The 18,100-nt window shown below is 49.8% G+C and overlaps 1 protein-coding gene across 1 annotated transcript; it reads right to left on the bottom strand.

The window, feature by feature from the left end:
- Positions 1 to 361: 361 nt before the first annotated feature.
- Positions 362 to 17,819, bottom strand: LOC149358467 (SRSF protein kinase 3-like). Its single transcript, XM_089570543.1, has 6 exons — positions 17,773 to 17,819; positions 6,456 to 6,616; positions 5,842 to 5,936; positions 4,630 to 4,737; positions 4,075 to 4,237; positions 362 to 2,924 (listed from the first exon to the last, which is right to left on the bottom strand). The coding sequence occupies exons 1-6, from the start codon at positions 17,802 to 17,804 to the stop codon at positions 2,593 to 2,595; spliced, it is 891 nt and encodes a 296-aa protein (XP_089426669.1). The 5' UTR covers positions 17,805 to 17,819; the 3' UTR covers positions 362 to 2,592.
- Between the last annotated feature and the right edge of the window lie 281 nt (positions 17,820 to 18,100).

The raw sequence follows: 18,100 nt of genomic DNA, 5'->3' as shown, positions 1-18,100 counted from the left end.
CGAACCGCAAACATATCGACGTTATGCTGTAGTTCGCAAAGTGGAGAGGGAGTGACTGAATGCCCAACTAGCTTGAAAAATCGAGTCGTGACAACGTACAGGCGCCATGGTTTGATAATGCCTAGCGTAGTGATATTACTTTGAGTTAGTTTGCTACTTGTGCAGCTTGAAGTACCGTGTAACAACAGTGAAACTGAGTAGGAAGCTCGGCGCTCTCCTCTGGGACAGGCATGCATGAGCAAAAAGCGAACTTTAGCACACCCCCATGCATGCATGCTGCTTATTTAGAACTTCAAACAGCACACAGTACGTGCCGCAGTGGTGTTTGCAAAACCACGATTCATTTCCACCACTCGTACTGTACTCTTTGGCGAGTTTTATTAGCATAACTTAAAAAGCACTTTCGAAAAAAAAAAAGAAAAAAAAGAGAAGTGCAACCCGTGAACTTCTTTCGGCAGATTTTACACAACCATACAGCATACACACCTTGATACATGTCATACCAAAGCAAGAACGCCTCTGGGAATAAAAATGCACACTGGGCCCTCGCAACACGCAGCTTATTTCACAGGGGTGCACAGACGCACCAGAAGGTACACAATGCATGCGAACTACGAAAGAAATGTCCGAACTATCGGGGTGCCGACTACGCTCCGCATCCACTCTTGCTAATGGTGGGGCCATGGTGCTGCAGCACGCGGAGGAGGACTGGCCAAACTTGACGCAAAAATAGAACACTTCTACGACAGGCTCCTGCCACCAGGAGACGCAGATCCTTGCTTCGCAACTTCACACTATTCACAAGCTGCTGCCTGGGCACAACTTCCGACGGACATCACTCTGAAGTGGCCCCCATGACAACCCTCTAGCAAGTCTTACCGCTGCACCGTTGATATTTTCCTCTGGTGGCCTTCCTCGATGGCATGCGGCAAAATGGCCTTTTGAGTTCATTTCTTGAGCTGGGGGGGGGTCAACAGTCATTCTCAAATGGGCAAGCTGCTGATAAGCAGGCCACAAATAAATGCAACTGAAACATGACCAGTAGGACTACTGCAGCTGGAGTAAATCGTTTAGCTGGCTAGCGGCCCATTGTGAAGCAGCGCAGCTAAACGAAACGCACACCGACACAACTACACTGCCAATTTAAACAAAAGCACAAACAGAAAATAAGAAAACTACAGCCACGATTCGTTACAACATACTTCAAAATCTACCAAAAAAAAAACACTGAATGCCTTGTACTAAACTTTTCTTTCGGTGTAAGGTAAAAATTTACCCCGTCAAGAGAGAGAGAAAAAAAAAAAACGCAATTCACTTACCACTTTGCCACACGACAAGCATGGGCTAAACGCTAAGCACTTTCCTGCACGCACACATGTAAGCATACACACACACGCCTTTGGAAAAGCAAGTAGCCACTGCCAACAGCTGCAGTCAGGAGGAACACAGCAATGTGCAACTCGTCCTAAATTCAGTATACTTCACAGCAGCACTTTCTAAACTGTTTAGTTTACACATACGAAATGGGCAGTACTTTGCACAATGCAAGACCCGATTCCTCAAATCTGTGTACAAAAGCCTCGGGGGCCACAAACTATATGCCTTGACATACCTCAAGATAACTACTAGGCTTCAAGATATGTCCACCGGCCCAGCAAGCTTATACACATCTTTCCAGCAAGAGAAAAGTGCAGTTTTTTTTTTTTGTGAGAGTGTATGATAAAGTGCAACCACATAACCGAGAGGAACCACTGTTTACTTTTGCACACTTGTTTGATAAGAGTTAAACAATTTGCCCAACACAAATGCAAAGGAAAGTCGGCAGGCTAGAAAACTTCCCCACGGACAGCCATCAGAGCCCAATGTGAGCACGAAGAAAAGTCACTCGTTGCACAAATTTACATTTAATTACAGAAAAGTCAGTGACTTTTACATCGGCGCACTGTGCCTGCAACAATTTTTGTGGCATAAAGAAAAAAAAACAGCAGAGATGCACACCCCTACTGCAATTTCAGCCAAAAAGTGGCATGTGGGGGAAACATGTCCATCTGCCAGGCCATTTTCACTGGTTCAAGATCAAGCAGTCATACGCGAGTCATGTCACAATGGCGACAGTCTTGGCCCAATTTGTCCCCCATTTCATTTTCCAAACCCACAGGCAGCCAAGCGATGCTGGAACATAACGGAGCAAGAGAGGACGCCAATTGCAGAAACAAAGGATCTTGCACTTCCAGCCAGGCATTTGACAAATCCATGCCCCAGGCCGGGCAGATCTGGGCCAATCGGAGTGTGCGAGCCGACGGGAGATGCCCAGGCTTCCTAACAAGCTTGCAGATGTGCAGCACGACACCTGCTACAAACTGCCTGATGTGCTCTCTAAAACCTCCGGCCACGTATCACGAAAACCAGTGCCGCCGCGCCCGCCTGCCAAGCCCTGTTCTACCGGAAACGTTGCGGCGCACGCCGAGGGACGTCACTCCGCAGCCCAGCTCGCGACTGCCGCCGCCTCGCACTTACACCCCAAGCGCAGCAGATCCTCTTTCGGAACACGCCACAACACATTGACAACGAGCGGGAGGAACAGGGGCCTTCTCAGGAGGACGACGAAGATGGCGACGACGACGGGGGCCGACACTGGTTGGACGAGGGGGTGGGGGGACGCGGCACAGCTGCCATGGGCTCGTCTCGCGAGGAGACACGGGTGACGGGGGTGTTGTTCTCCGAGCCCACAGCGGTGGGCTGTGCTGCCAGCCACGGGTGGCGCAGGCAGTCAGAAGCCTTGGCTCGCTGTGCCGGGTCATAGGCCAGCATAGGGAGGAGAAAGTCTGCGAACGCCTGCGCCTCAGAGGGGGTCCAGTCGTACTTCTCTGTTAGCACCTCGTAGAGGCCCCAGGGCTTCAGGTTGCTGATGTGCCTCAGTTCCCCTGTGTGTCACCAACGCCAAAAAAAGTTTCAGACCAAACAAAAAAAGCATCAAAACAACCTCTCTATTGCACAGAGAGTATTCCTACCACATCAGCAATGAGGCATGCCATAGTGGAGGGCTTAACTTCGATCGCCCGCTGTTCATTAACGTGCACTGACATCGCCCAGCACACAGATGTTTCTGCATTTACCCTCCATCAAATGTGGCTGCCATGGCCAGGATTCGATCCCGCAACCATAGGCTCAGCAGCTAACACCAAAGCCACTGGGCAGCCAAGGCAAGTGGTTCACTTTAGAATCAGCAAGTGGATACTTAATGAGGCACCCTAGTCAAATCTTCGTTAACAAAAACAAATCAACCAGGGACAGATTTCCTTTAGTGCGCCCTGCTGCCTACAGTGAAGTGAAAGTTAAAACTGTAATAGCACAGTGAAATATACATGCCCTTTTGCCCATCAAGCATTAGACAAAATAGTAAGAAGCAACTCCAGAAAAAAAAAAAAAAAAGTCTTCCTACTTTTACTAAGATGGCAAACCCAGCAGCAGGAAAAACAGTCGGCAGAGACACTTAAGACTGCTTACGTGTGAGATGGCGTAAACCCGCCAACGCAGTCACTGCTTGCAGCGGTGTTATGTAACCTGATGCCCCGCAGCCGGCCATTCTACCTCTGCATGGCTCTATGCAGCCGTCGCACCCTTTCTGATCTGTGGGCTAACTTCGTGAAGGCAGTCGTCACCCTACTGCGGTCCACACCCCCCTACACCAGCAGCTGCCGCATCAGGCTGCATTCGGATGTGGCGACCATCTGCATGAGGTCATTCTCAACTTCGCACTCATAGATACCTGGGTGTAGTCATACCACTTCTGGCACCGTGGTGCAGCAGTTAAGAGGTGCGCCCCTGCCCTGCAATGGCCCCCAGTCGGGTTTGAGTGATCCACGCTTGTGCTATCCAGGTCTGCGCTATCCAGGTTTGTGCGAACCCAAGCAACCTTGCGCGGCCAATCATTAACTGCCACCTGCCACGTTGCACGAGGACACCATCTTCTATGAATACCATTGAGTGTTAATGCACGCACACACAGGTTTTCGCTCATTGTGGCAAGTAAGGCTTACGCCATAAAAAAAAAAAAGGGAGTATTATACTGACCTCGCTTGTTGAAGAACTCCCTGGAGTATCGGCCCGAAAAAGCAATGTGCCTGGGGATGTCCCCGAGGAGTTCGATGATGTGGGCGAGGTGGTCTTCGTCCCGACTGTAGTCCTCGCCCGAGTGTGGCTCGAACAGGTAGTCACCAGTGGCCAGCTCAAAAGCCTGCGCAAACAACAATTCAGCAACTACACCAAACTCAAATTACCTTTCATCATTGTTTTCACAATTACTTTGATTTATGCTCTACATCCAAGCTACTAGGCATTTTCTCTCATTGAAGCACACGCACATTTTGGTCACACTGAAACACCAATTCAAATAAACTGGAAGCTGCAATTATTGGAACTTTACTGTATCGCACTGTATAAGAAGTACAATCAATAGACTAATTTAAGAACACAAACATTGTGTCTAATTCTGCACTGTTCCTCTAGCATTAGGTTGCATACCGAGTAGTCAAGTTCAACGCTTATGCGTCCCAGAAGGGCTGCGACTGACTCATTGCAAAAGGTTGTCGTGGACATGCAGCACGATGTGGAAAGAAAATTGCATACCATGCAGGCTGTGCTCCAAATGTCGGCCGGCGTGCCATAGCCGGCACCCAACAGGACCTCAAGGCACCGATACTGCCGCGTCTGTATGTCCTCCGTGAAGTGGTGATGCTGCGACAGGAGAGAAAAACACGAGTGTGACACACTCCAACAGATGTCAGCAGCTTACCAGCCATAAGGCCACTGCTGTTACAAACAACCCACACACCTTAACGTGGGAGCCTGGTCTCGAAAACAAAACTTCATTAATGTAGTCACAATTATGAAATCTTCAGCGAATGTGTATATTTGTGTGACGATTCTAAATATGTCATTTAATTTCATGTAAAACAATTCCTTGAGCACTTACGTAAATGTAACGCAAGTTTTTCATGAAGAGCTTTTCAAGAATATTTTTGGCAGGAAACTTGCTGAAATGCATGTTACGAGTTCTCTTAACATAAAGGAGTGCAATTAGGACAAAAATTATCATCCTGCCTCTCACAGAACTTGAGTCATAGAGTACTGAAGGTGCCACTTCAAAAACAGGAATACAAACTTTTCTTCACATTTCTGAACTGACAACTTCAAAACCCTATAACTCAAGTTCTTTGATAGACAGGAAGACAATTGTACCCTTATTGCATTCCTTTATGTCAAGAGAACACACAACACACATTTCAGCAAGGCCTAATTACGACGGCGAATGCCAACGGAGCACTTATTTCGGCTGTTTGTGTGTTCTTATCGTTTCACCATCTACTCGTTTCGGGCCCTTCGTTCTGCGGGTATAGCGCAGTTCCCACAGCGGCAGGTTTGCTTTTTGCTTTTAGACTTTGTCCCAAACCGTGCATTCGCAAGCAACATGCCGAAGGCAGTACAGCCATCATACGCAGAGCTCGTGAAATTCGGTTTTAACCGGAAAGAGTTAGTATTCTTGGCATGCAAGGAATAGCTAGCTGGCTGTTTAATCCCATTTACACCCATTCAGAGAGGAAAACTAATGAAGTTGGGAGGCGAGGGGCATGATGTGACAATGATATTGTTAGATAAACAGTGTAGTTGTGAGATTTGAGGCACTGCTCCGCTAATTTTCCCGCCTCCACAGACCGAGAAGCACCACGTCCACAGTTTTGCTACCATGGTCACAAAAACATTTTTTAAAGTCACCTCTGGGCTTTTTCAGGAAAAGTTTTTTTAGGATGTGTTTACAAAAAGAAAAACTTGGGAACTTACCACCCAGCAGGCATTTCCAAGGTCAGCTATTTTTACAGATATATTACAAACTTCATGCACAGGATCTGCCATCTTCTCTGGTGTTTTTTGGTTTTCTAGAACGAAAAGAAACCACAAATTACAAAGGAGAATGAGATCAGTGCTGCTGAACTAGTTCTTTTGCAACAGCTAAGCAAGCATACTGCACACGGGACATGACCCAGTCAACACGGCGGGAAGAACATGCAAGAAGAAAAGCTCCACTACCCGGGACAGTATGGTGTATTACGTAAGCTCCAAACTTCCGGGGCCAATAGTACGCCAGCAGCAACTGATCACTTAAAAAAAAAAAAAAAAAACTACTGCCGCAACACACTTGGCACACTTTTCATGCAAGTAATTTTTACCAAGGAGCAACAGACGCTTTGAGGCACGCACCGATGCCCCAAAACATACCTGGCTGTGCCTTATGGCATGTCCTATAGTAATGTACAATGAGCCAGTCATTTACTTCAGCAGGGGGCGCATACTTTCTGCTACACATATCTGCTCCACAGAAAGTGAAGGGCGACAGTTTTACTTCCATTAAAAAAACACAAATAATGTGCAGAGTAAAAAGGAGAAAGGCAACTAACCGGGGCAGGAGGCCACCCTCCGCAGCTGCGCAGTGGGCGTGGGTGGTGCCAGGGTGCTCTCGGACCGCTCCAAGCGGCCACTCGCGGTCGTCCGTGCTGCTCCGTCGCCACGGTGACCATTGCGTGTGGCGTCTTCCTCCTCTTGTGTATCACATCCTGCGCTATTTTTCACCATGAATATATTCACCAACCAGCCCAAACTTCTGTTCTGATGCATCCATTCCCCAGTAAGTCAGGAAAGACAAACTGTACCTCTCGAAGGCGCTATCGTTACGGTAAAATCACACTTCTATAGAGACGTATGGGCGAACATGTAGTGCTTAATTTGCACCGAAAAGAACCACGTAATGTGAATTTGAGGCCTGCCTTCCATACGATTTCGCCGTACTGACAGGAGGAAATGGAATAAACTTCCAAAAAGTGCTATGCTACGTAACGTTGCGTTATGCTGTGTTGTGGTGCGTTGTCTTATGTTACGCTATGTTATATGTTACGTCATGTTATCCTTTATGCTAAGCTATCTGCTCTGTTATGATGTGTTATGACATATTACGTTATGTTGTGTTATGTTCTGCTATGTTTTGTAATGATATTTTATGTCATGTTACGCTATGTTGTGTTATGTATGATGTGTTATGTCATGTTACGTTATGTTGTGTTATGTTATCTTCATCACCAGCCATACTACGCCCACTGCAGAACAAAGGCCTCTCCCTTATCCCTTCAATTGACCCTGTCCTGTGCCAGCTGCGGCCACCCTATCCCTGCAGATTTCTTAATCTCATCCGCCCACCTAACTTTCTGCCGCCCCCTGCTATGCTTCTCTTCCCTTGGAATCCAGTCTGTTACCCTTAAAGGGCAACTTACGAACTTAAACGACGAGCAATCGACGAGCTTAAACGGGTTGAATGAGTGAAACTTGCAGGTAACGCATGCGAAGTCCTTTTCGGCTAGCATTTGAAATGGTGAAGTAATCGCCGATTAAAATCGCGACGGTCTTCAAGCTTCTACGCAGCGCATAGCACCAAGGGGGGGGGGGGGTGGGGGGGGGGTCATGATGACGTCATCGAAGGTACCGAGGTAAGTCGAGAGTGCGACGGAATCCCGTCTGGCCGGGGGGGATACATTTCAAAAAACAAAGACGCCGACCAGTAAAATGAAAATTGAAATTGACGTTTCGGCGCCCAGAACAAGGGTGAACAAGGCCCCCGTTCAGGGCGCCGAAACGTCAATTTCAATTTTCGTCTTACTGGTCGGCGTCTCTGTTTTTTGGAAGGTACCGGTACATTTACAATGCATAAACGCTTGCTTTGAAGGAAAAAAAACCAACGCCACCGAAGAAAAAATCCGCTGATCGTTGTTTGGCAGCATCCAAAGAGGTATGCCAGGGTGTGGTTGACGGGAGCTGTAATTTGAAATACTGCCTTCCATGACGTCACACCGATCTTCCCCGCACTCCTCCGATACTTTGAGGAGAAGCCTAAAATTCAATAATCGATTACGTCGCTATTTTATATGCTAGCGAAAAAACACTTGGCATGCTTTCCCTGCAGCCTACAAAGATTTTAATCCTAAATATCGCGGAATTCTCAAAAAGTGGCACAGTTACCCTTTAAGGACCGTCGGTTACCTTGCCTTCGCATTACATGCCCTGCCCAAGCCCATTTCTTCCTCTTGATTTCGACTAGGATGTCATTGACCCGTGTTCGATCCTTGACCAATTCAGCCCTCTTCTTGTCTCTTGGCATTACACCTATCATTTTTCTTTCCATAGCTCAGTGCGCTGTCCTTAAGTTCAAGCCTTTTCGCCATCTCTACATCGTCTTACGGTACGTACCGGTATGATACAGCTGTTATATACTTTTCTATTCAGGGCATGGTAGAGAGATGTTGGTAAGAAAGTTCTTGATAATCACAAAGTGAACAAGAGAGGGGAAAAACTCGGGGTGCTTGCCAACGTTTCGACAAGAGGACTGGTCTTGGTCTAGGCGAAGACAAGATGATGAAGATAGGCCCATACGAAGAAAAGTCGTCTTGTCGAAACTTTGGCAAACACCCTAAGGTTTCCGCCTCCTTTGTTCACTTTGTGATCTTCTCTTGAGCGATATGTTTTGTTATGATGCAATCCGCGGCAGAGAAGTGCCCGCAGCCACACCCGCTGGCATCCGTCGCTCTCTCTGTGTACCACTTGCGTTTGTCCCGCGTCTTTCCTACAATAATCTCCCACTAGATCGGCAGTATTGTTAAGCGAATAGAAATAAATGGCTTGGTTCACGGTTTTATGAGGGTTTAACGTCCCAAAGAGGCCCAGGCTAGGAGGGACGTCGCAGTGAACGACTCCGGAAATTTCGACCACCTGGCGTTCTTTAACGTGCACTGACATCGCACAGTACACGGGCCTCTAGCATTTCGCCTCCATCGAAATGCCACCGCCACGGCCGGGTTCGAACCCTCGACTTTCGGGTGAGCAGTCGGGCACCATAAACGCGCAGAGCCACCGCGGCGGGCCCTAGAAATAAATGTGTGCTTCTACCTTCCCTCCTTCTTCACTCTATTTGACCGAGAGCTACTGCACGGGAAACCGCAACAGCGACGACTGTGACTAAATATATGTTCGAGAAACTGGGCAGTTGTTGAACATCGGTAACAGCAATAACGGGGAAGACTGTCATCCAAAGAACAACGGCAGCTCATGAATGTGCCCCAGGATTCAACCGCCGGGCACAGAGCGACCGGTGTACCTGGTTTAGGAGGGAGCGCCTGGTAACCTTCCACGAAATAACCCTCCACTATCGAAACGATCGACTCAAATACCCACCCCCGAACAAATCCCTCACCAAAGCAGAGCATCTAGGTCGCCTGGTGGCAACTTCAAACGGGTACTTTCCCAAATACTTATATCTACTCCCTGATGTATCCCGCAGAATACAATTCCGGCTGCGGTCTCTGCAATCATCCTAAAGCAAACCTCAATCACATCATATATTCGAATGCCCAGAGGACCAGCCACCTCCCAGCTTTCAAATATCAAGCTAAAGTCAGTGGGAGACTGCGTTGCTCAGCCCTGACCCGACGCGCTGTCTAAACCTTATCCCTAACCCCTATCCCTGCCCTCTTTGTCATATTACAAAAGTTTGTTCCTCCTCCCCCAGTGGAAAAAAGCTAACGGCAGAGCAAGTTTCCCATGATAGTAGAAAAGAACACGTGAAATTGACGAGAAAATGTTCTCCCGAAAGTGTCGCATTGTCAAGTACCTAGAGAACATGATCGCGCTGCAGAAAGCGAGAAAAAGATCCTCCTGGAAGTGTCACATTGTTAACCGGAAAAGCAGACCACACTGCAATGACTGGAAATATTTCCGTTGCTACAAATATCTGCACCTCTCCCCAGGAAAGGAACTGCACGTACGACATTTGTGCATTTGACTTAAATCGGACTAGCAGCACCAAATAGACCAAATGTCAACTGTCGCGAATTCGCAGCACATAGATTTTTCAGATTTCCGCCGCGCAAAATAAATGTTTCAGCTTAGTTTCTCAGTGTGCATACAATGCGAGCATTATATATATATATATATATATATATATATATATATATATATATATTGTAACGTACTTGTTGACGAAGGGGGCTTTAATAACAAGTGCGAAGACAGAAAAGGCCACGCAAGCTGGGGCAGCAAGGGCGACAGATTCCACACGGCGCGAGCCCTTCTTCGTCGTCGTCAGCAGCTATGCGCCACCTGGCAATGCTAGGTGGCATTATTCCCCCCCTTATGAAAAAAGAGCGCTGTCGACGTAACAAAAAAAATAAACAAAAAACGAGCAAAGTTCCGCAAGTGAACCGTTCCAAGACATCAACACGTCTGCGTCACCGAGTATAGTACGGTTTAAGCCGTACAACGTGCACAATGTCAGAGCTGGGCTGTCGGCGTCGGGGTTGCGCAACACCGTCCGGAACCACTTCATAGTTTACGTCACTCACACGCCGGATCACTCTGTAAGGGCCAAAATAGCGGCAGAGCAGTTTCTCGCACAAGCCTTGGCGACGGACAGGAGTCCATACCCAGACTTGGTCACCGGGTTTGTAGTCAACCTGTCGGTGGCGAAGGTTGTAACGGCGCGCGTCGGTGCTCTGCTGTTGCCCGATGTGCACGCGGGCCAGCTGACGGGCTTCTTCAGCACGTTGGGCAAATTGTTGGGCGTCTGGGTCGAGTTGGTCATCCTCTGGGCACGCAAGCATGGCATCAAGCATGCTCTGAACTTCACGTCCGTACACAAGGCGGAACGGTGTAAAGCGCGTAGTTTCCTGCAGGGCGGTGTTATAGGCGAAGGTGACATACGGCAGGACCTCATCCCAAGTTTTGTGCTGGACATCTACGTACATGGACAACATGTCCGAAAGGGTCCTGTTTAATCTTTCGGTCAAGCCATTGCTCTGCGGATGGTAGGCTGTGGTCTTGCGGTGCGTTGTGCAGCTCAGCCGAAAGATGTGGTCGATTAGCTGCGCTGTAAACGCCGTCCCCCTGTCTGTAATGACGTGCGATGGGGCGCCGTGTCGCAAGACGATGTTGTGCATGAAAAACTCCGCGACTTCGGAAGCTGTGCCACGAGGGATCGCCTTGGTCTCGGCGTAGCGAGTCAAATAGTCGGTAGCAACTATGATCCACTTATTGCCGGCCTGCGACAAAGGGAAAGGGCCGAGGAGGTCCATACCGATCTGGTCGAACGGAGCGCGAGGGGCTGTAACGGGCTTGAGAAAACCCGCCGGCTTAAGTGGTGGCGTTTTCCGGCGCTGGCATTCTCGGCAGCTTTTAACGTAGCGTTTGACATCATCAGAAAGTCCAGGCCAGTAGTACATGTTCCGCACTCTGGCGAGCGTACGTGAAAAACCAAAGTGGCCAGATGTGGGCTCATCGTGGCAGGCGAAAAGAACGTCACCTCGGAGATCGGCTGGAATGACCAGAAGGTAAGGTCTATCGTTGCCTCTCGAGTTCTTCTTGTACAAGAGGCCTTGCCGCAAACAGAAGGAGCCAAGACGTCGAGAGAAGTGGCGAGGTATAGCCGTATCGCTACCTTCAAGGCCGTCAATGAGAGGGCGAAGTTCCGAGTCCGCCCTCTGCCGGGTCAGCAGGTCGGAGGCGGTGAGCGTACCAAGGAATCCGCTGTCGTCATCGGGCGCTGCGTCGCCAGGATCAACTGGTGCACGCGACAGTGTGTCGGCATCTTCGTGTCTGCGGCCGGACTTGTAGACAATAGTGATGTCAAATTCCTGGAGCCGTAAGCTCCAGCGTGCCAGGCGTCCAGATGGGTCTCGCAAATTTGCCAGCCAGCATAGGCAGTGGTGATCGGTTACGACTTTGAATGGGCGGCCGTATAGATAAGGGCGAAACTTCATGGTGGCCCACACGACCGCAAGACATTCTTTTTCAGACGTGGAGTAATTGCTCTCGGCGCAGGAGAGAGTACGGCTAGCATAGGCGATAACCCTCTCAAGGCCCTCTTGGTGTTGAACAAGGACAGCTCCAAGACCGATGTTACTGGCGTCGGTGTGAACCTCGGTATCGGCATCTTCGTCGAAGTGCGCAAGAACGGGAGATGTTTGAAGGCGCTGGCGGAGCGTAGAGAAAGCGGTCTGTTGCTCAGAGGTCCAGACAAAGGAGGTGGTATTCCTGGTGAGACGCGTCAACGGCTCGGCAATCGTGGAAAAGTCCGCAATAAAGCGCCGATAGTACGCACAGAGACCCAGGAAGCGCTGGACAGCTTTCTTGTCGGTTGGAACGGGAAAGCGCGCGACGGCGGCAGTCTTTTCGGGGTCCGGCCGCACTCCCTCAGCGCTCACAACGTGACCCAGAAATTTGAGCTCTTCGTAACCGAAATGACACTTCTGGGGCTTCAGGGTAAGGTCAGCCGAGCGGAGAGCGTCGAGAACAGCCCGCAGGCGCTGGATATGTTGATCAAACGTTTCCGAAAAAACGACGACGTCGTCCAAGTAGACAAGACAGCTTTGCCATTTGAGGCCTGTGAGGACGGTGTCCATCATCCTTTGAAACGTAGCCGGGGCGGAGCACAAACCGAAAGGAAGCACTTTGAATTCATAGAGGGCATCTAGAGTCACAAAAGCGGTTTTTTCGCGGTCCCGTTCATCTACTTCAATTTGCCAATAGCCGCTCTTCAAGTCAATAGATGAGAAGTACTTAGCGCGCCGTAATCTATCCAGCGAATCGTCAATGCGCGGCAACGGGTAGACGTCCTTTTTGGTCACACTGTTCAGTTTGCGATAGTCGACACAAAACCGGAGAGTGCCGTCCTTCTTCCGAACGAGGACGACAGGCGAAGACCACGGGCTTTGGGAAGGTTGAACAACGCCATCATCAAGCATTTCCTGAACCTGGGTTTGAATAACTGCCCGTTCTTTAGCAGAAACACGGTAAGGCTGCTGTCGTATAGGGCGAGCGTCGTCATAGGTGATGATGCGGTGCTGCGTGATGGGTGTTTGACGAACCTTCGAGGAAGAAGCGAAGCACGGCTTGTATTCCTTCAGCAGAAGCTCCAAAGCCAGTCGTTGTTCCCGAGGCAGGTGGCAGTTTATGTCGACGTTTTCAAGGGAGGGCTCGTCAGTGCCGGCTGCCGCGGAAGCAAAACAAACAGGAGTATCGATAAAAGGTTCGGCAGAAGCAATAGCGGTTCCTGCAAAAAGATGTCGGTATTCACTAGAAAAATTTGTGACCAGCACCGCAGATCGGCCACTACGAAGCGTTAGTAGACTGCGAGCGGCACAGATGCCTTGAGTAAGCAGGAGTGAACAGTTAGCCTCGGCGACTGCTTCTGCGTCATGCAAGTCGTTGCAGGCGACTTCAACCAAAACACTGCTCCGTGGCGGCAACGTGACACTGTCAGCAGAAACTCGAAGGGCGGCACTGCGGTGGCAAGAGTCGGCGAGGTGGGTGGCTTGACTGGTCGAAAAGCTGATGATTCGGTGGCGGAGGTCGATCACAGCACCATACTCCCGCAGAAAGTCAATGCCGATAATGAGATCACGGGAGCAATTGCACAGAACTACACAACTGATGACGAACGTAGATCCATGAATCTGAACGCGAGCCGTGCAAATGCCCTTTGGGGTAACGAGATGACCACCGGCTGTACGAAGATGCACCACAGAACATGGAGTAAGCACTTTTTTCAGAAGAGTCGCCAATTTATCACTGATAATTGAATAGTCGGCCCCGGTGTCCACTAATGCACTGACTCTGTGACCGTCGAGAAGAACAGGTATGTCCAAAGAAACGGGGCTGTCTAGGTCGGATGACGGTGCCATCTGTTCACGGTCGGAACGTAGCGGCGGCGACGGGAGGTCTTCAGCGCAGCGACTCCCAGCGACCTCGCCCCCGAAGGTCGCCGGTCTCAGTTTTCCCGACGAGGGCTGGGCGAGCGACCCTGTGGCGCTCGCGAGGAGCTGTGGAGGTTCGGGGAAGAGCGCCTCGGAGACGATGAGCGCGGCTGATGCGGCGTGCGGGCTGAAATTCGCTGTTCCGCTAGGAAATCTTCAATGGCAGGGGGCCGATGGCCAAACCGGGGTCTGGGGGAATCGGCTCGAAAGCCCTGCAGACCGAGACGTCGATAAGAGCAGTTACGGTAGAGATGTCCTGGTTCTCCGCAGTGAAAGCAGAGTGGCCGGTTATCAGGTGTGCGCCAGACATCGGCCTTCCGCAAGGGCGCTCGGCGATCGTCGAAATACTGCACTGGTGGCACTGAGGACCGCGGCTCAAGAGGCGTTACCGGAAACGGTGGTGGCGAAACCGCAGCCGGGCGCCTCGCAATTTCAGCATAGGTGGGGCGGTGGCATTCTCCTGGTAGGGGAGGTGTTTCGACAGCAGGAGCCCTGAACGCCTGTTGCACTTCCTCGCGAACAAGAGCAGAAATCGAACCTAGCGCTGGCTGCGAAGGGCTGCAAAATTTCAGGACCTCTTCACGCACGATGGTGCGAATAAGTTCACGCAGATCGTCAGGGTGGCTCCCGGAGGTAGCAAACGATGCGGTGACAGCAGCAGCATGCACGGGCCGGTCGTAGGTCGCAGAACGTTGTTGCAGCACCTTTTCCATCGTTGTGGCCTCTGTAAGGAATGCAGCAACGGTCGATGGTGGGCTGCGCACGAGGCCTGCGAAAAGCTGCTCTTTGACGCCACGCATCAAATGCCTGAGTTTCTTGTCTTCCGGCATGGCCGGGTCAGCTCTTCTGAAAAGGCGCGTCATGTCCTCGACGTACATCTGGACACTTTCGTTCGGCAGCTGGATGCGAGATTGTAGTGCACGCTCAGCTCGTTCACGACGATCAGCGCTTGTGTAGGCCTCCAGCAGCCGACGACGGAACTCATGCCACGAGATTAAAACGTCCTCTCGGTTCTCAAACCAGGTGCGAGCACCATCCTCGAGGCTGAAGTAAACGTTCCGGAGTTTGGCTGCGTGGTCCCATTGGTTAAACGCAGCTACGCGCTCAAAATGAAGGAGCCAGTCCTCCACATCCTCAAGAAGTTCCCCACGGAACGTCTTGGGAATCCGCGGAGTCTGCAGGGTGTAGTGAGATGGCGCGGCAGCGGCAGTTTGCAGAGGAGAAGGAGCGGCTGTCGCCATGGCGCCGCTCTCTACTAGTCCTACCTCCGAAGGCAGTCCCTGGATCCTCCGACTGAAGCGGTGTACCGGGGTGTCGAGTGGTACAGGGCTGGCGCGACGGCTGCCTGGAGGGGTCTCTTGCATGGGCTCACGGGTACTCAGCACCTCCACCAAACTGTAACGTACTTGTTGACGAAGGGGGCTTTAATAACAAGTGCGAAGACAGACAAGGCCACGCAAGCTGGGGCAGCAAGGGCGACAGATTCCACACGGCGCGAGCCCTTCTTCGTCGTCGTCAGCAGCTATGCGCCACCTGGCAATGCTAGGTGGCAATATATATATATAATTCCTTCATAATTTGGTCCTTAAAGCAACGACTGCAACTTCGTTCACTTGTTTCGGCCAGACGGGGCCAGAAATATGCTCTCGTGTTTCGCGAATACCAACACCATGAAGGGCATGAATAGCCACCACTTGGCAAACGAACGAACACAACTGTGCTGTCGCATCTCGTAGACTGGTTGACAAAAAATTGGCAATGGCTTAGCTCGGCTATGCCAGGATATACGTAGGGAAAGCTACGTCGCCGTCCATACTGCCGCCTCAAGTGTGGTTGCGGCGCACGCGAGCTCTCCCTTTCAATCATCCGACATGTTATCAGGCATGCGACACAGCTGGCGAAGCGAGCGAAGGCGAGCGCAATGACGAGGCAAGCGGTGTGACGCCATACCAAACGGCGGCTCCACGGCGAGGCGCGCGGTGTGACGTCATGCCAGATGGTGCGCGGCGTCCGCAAGCTGCAGCGGTTGCTAGGCAACGGCTCAAGGTCGGTCTCCTCGGAGCACCACCACAGCAAATCGCAAGTACGTGGTCAATGTAGCTTTCGCTACAATAACCAGGTTGGTTTCGAAGCCATAAGCAGTACCCACGCAGGAATGCGCAGAGAGGGGGCAATGGTCCCGCCGAAGAGTCATTACTCATTAGAAATGGTACAAAGCAATTGTGCTCGCTTTATTATTTTTAATTATAACCGAACTGCCAGTATTTCTGCAATGAAATTAAATTTTAGCTTGCCACTACGGGTGTGCGAATATTCGAAATTTTCGAATATAATTCGAATATTACATTTTTAGTATTCGAATTCGATTCGAAATCCAAGTATTCGTGTTGTCTCGAATATTCGACCCGACGCGAATATTCGTATCAAGCCGAATATTCATTGTGAACACCGGCGTTCATTTCGGTCCGCAAGCCCTATTGACAGAGACATAACAACAAGGCGGCGCCCAGAGCAATGCGCATTCCTTCCTCCAAGGGCCATGCCGTAGCTGACTGCGTTGGTGAGCTTCTTTGTGGCTATACCTGCGAAGCTGGTATAGTCAGAGCTGTGCACAAAATACCTCGCAATACGAGCCAGTTCAGTGCCAATTGAGAGGGCATTTTCTGTGGCTGGAGAAGTCGTTTCAGCCAGAAGAGAACTATTTCTGCCTGACCATGTGGAGCAGCCGGTTTTCCTTCACGACAATCCTTTATGTTCATCCCAGCAACGCGTTTTTGTGCTTATGATAAGCTAGCCTTGATCAATGCCGTGTACCAGCCATCTTCTATGATATTTCCACTCTTCTAAAAACAATGTTCGGTACTTTGATACTTTTTGTGCAGCCACACACACCTTTTGTGCTCATTTCATCACTGATAGTTGAACTGTGATGTTCTTGGGTGCTCAAAAAAAGGTTTTGTAGTGGTTAAATGCGTCTATCCTTGATTATTCGATATTCGATTCGATATTTGGAACTAAGTATTCGTATTCGATTCGTATTCGAAGAATTTGATATTCGCACACCCCTACTTGCCACCTTTAGCATCTCGCCGTAAAGTCCCTATAGACTCACTTCCCCACAAGATATTTCATCATCCTTCCCTTCGCGGCGAACTGATCTCCCCTCCCCTGTACATTTCGTCAAAGTTAGATCATTTATAACAAAGTCGGAATTCCATAACGCAAAACCAATTCTGTGTTCCAGTCATTCATTTCACGCACAGCGAGTAGAATACATCAACCGCTTCAGTGTTGATAACCAGCAATTTAAGACCGCGTTGGAAATCATTGTAAAGTATATCTTGCACTACCAATTCTAATACTGTATTGCCACATACTATATTAACTAGCACATCAAGAAACCTTTAGATAATATTGTATAACTAGGAACAATCCACTTCTGTACTACCAATTACTCTGTTGCACTGCGCGTTGCTTTTGTAATTCTTTATGTAACCACTCCCCTATGTAGTGCCTCTGACACTGAGGGTATACGCGGAGTAAATAAATAAATATGGGAGGGGGCGCAAAATTTATTCCCCATTGTTGTCCACTACTTATAATGGCTTAAACAGTATACCATGAGCATTGGCCCACTCTTATTAAGTAAGACTTTCTAACGGGCTAGTTGGTACATGATCTTTTTTTTGAAAAGCTGTGCGCTAAATAGTCGTTCACAGGAAAAAAATAGTAGAGACGACGGGACAGGAGCGCAAGTTTCAACTTTAAAGTTGAAAGCTGCACTTCTGGATTGTCGTCTCTACTTTTTCCTGTGAACGTCTATTTAGTGCACAGCTTTTCAAGGAAAACCCTTATGGAGGGGCCTGTACTTACCTATGAGTACGCACAACATGAATAAACGGGGCATGCACGTAACAAGACTCACATATGTCGGTAATTCGTCGATGAAGTGAACATGTGGATGCCGGCGCTGTCAGGCGCTGTATTTTTCTTGTCGTTTTACCATCAAGTTCTCATGTCCCACCGACATTAGTAGCCCGGTGGCGGACACATCCTCCGCACCAGATCAGCAGTTGACGCACCAGGGTATGTGCGTTTTCCCGCCCGACCCGCGGACACGGTGTGCGGGATGGCGCTGCCATTTTCGCTCCTTTAGTAGACTGAGTAATTTGCTTCGCGCATATGGAGACGAAAGATACACCACGCCGAAACGGCCATTGCTTGAATCTTCATGATCCAGACCATTCGGCAGT

Source organism: Amblyomma mixtum, chromosome 2 (genome assembly GCF_055824585.1).
Source record: "Amblyomma mixtum isolate Tamu chromosome 2, ASM5582458v1, whole genome shotgun sequence".
Lineage (NCBI taxonomy): Eukaryota > Metazoa > Arthropoda > Arachnida > Ixodida > Ixodidae > Amblyomma > Amblyomma mixtum.
Note: the sequence above shows the minus strand (reverse complement) of the source record. Positions and strands in the feature narration are given on the sequence as shown.

Excerpts from the sequence above, each read along its gene's own strand:
- LOC149358467 (XM_089570543.1), bottom strand. The coding sequence starts at position 17,804 with ATGTTCACTTCATCGACGAATTACCGACATAT. Across the intron at positions 4,238-4,629 it reads TTTGGAGCACAGCCTGCATG|GCTTTTGAGCTGGCCACTGG; the intron begins GTATGCAATTTT and ends TTGTTTGCGCAG. Across the intron at positions 2,925-4,074 it reads GGAGTTCTTCAACAAGCGAG|GGGAACTGAGGCACATCAGC; the intron begins GTCAGTATAATA and ends GGTGACACACAG.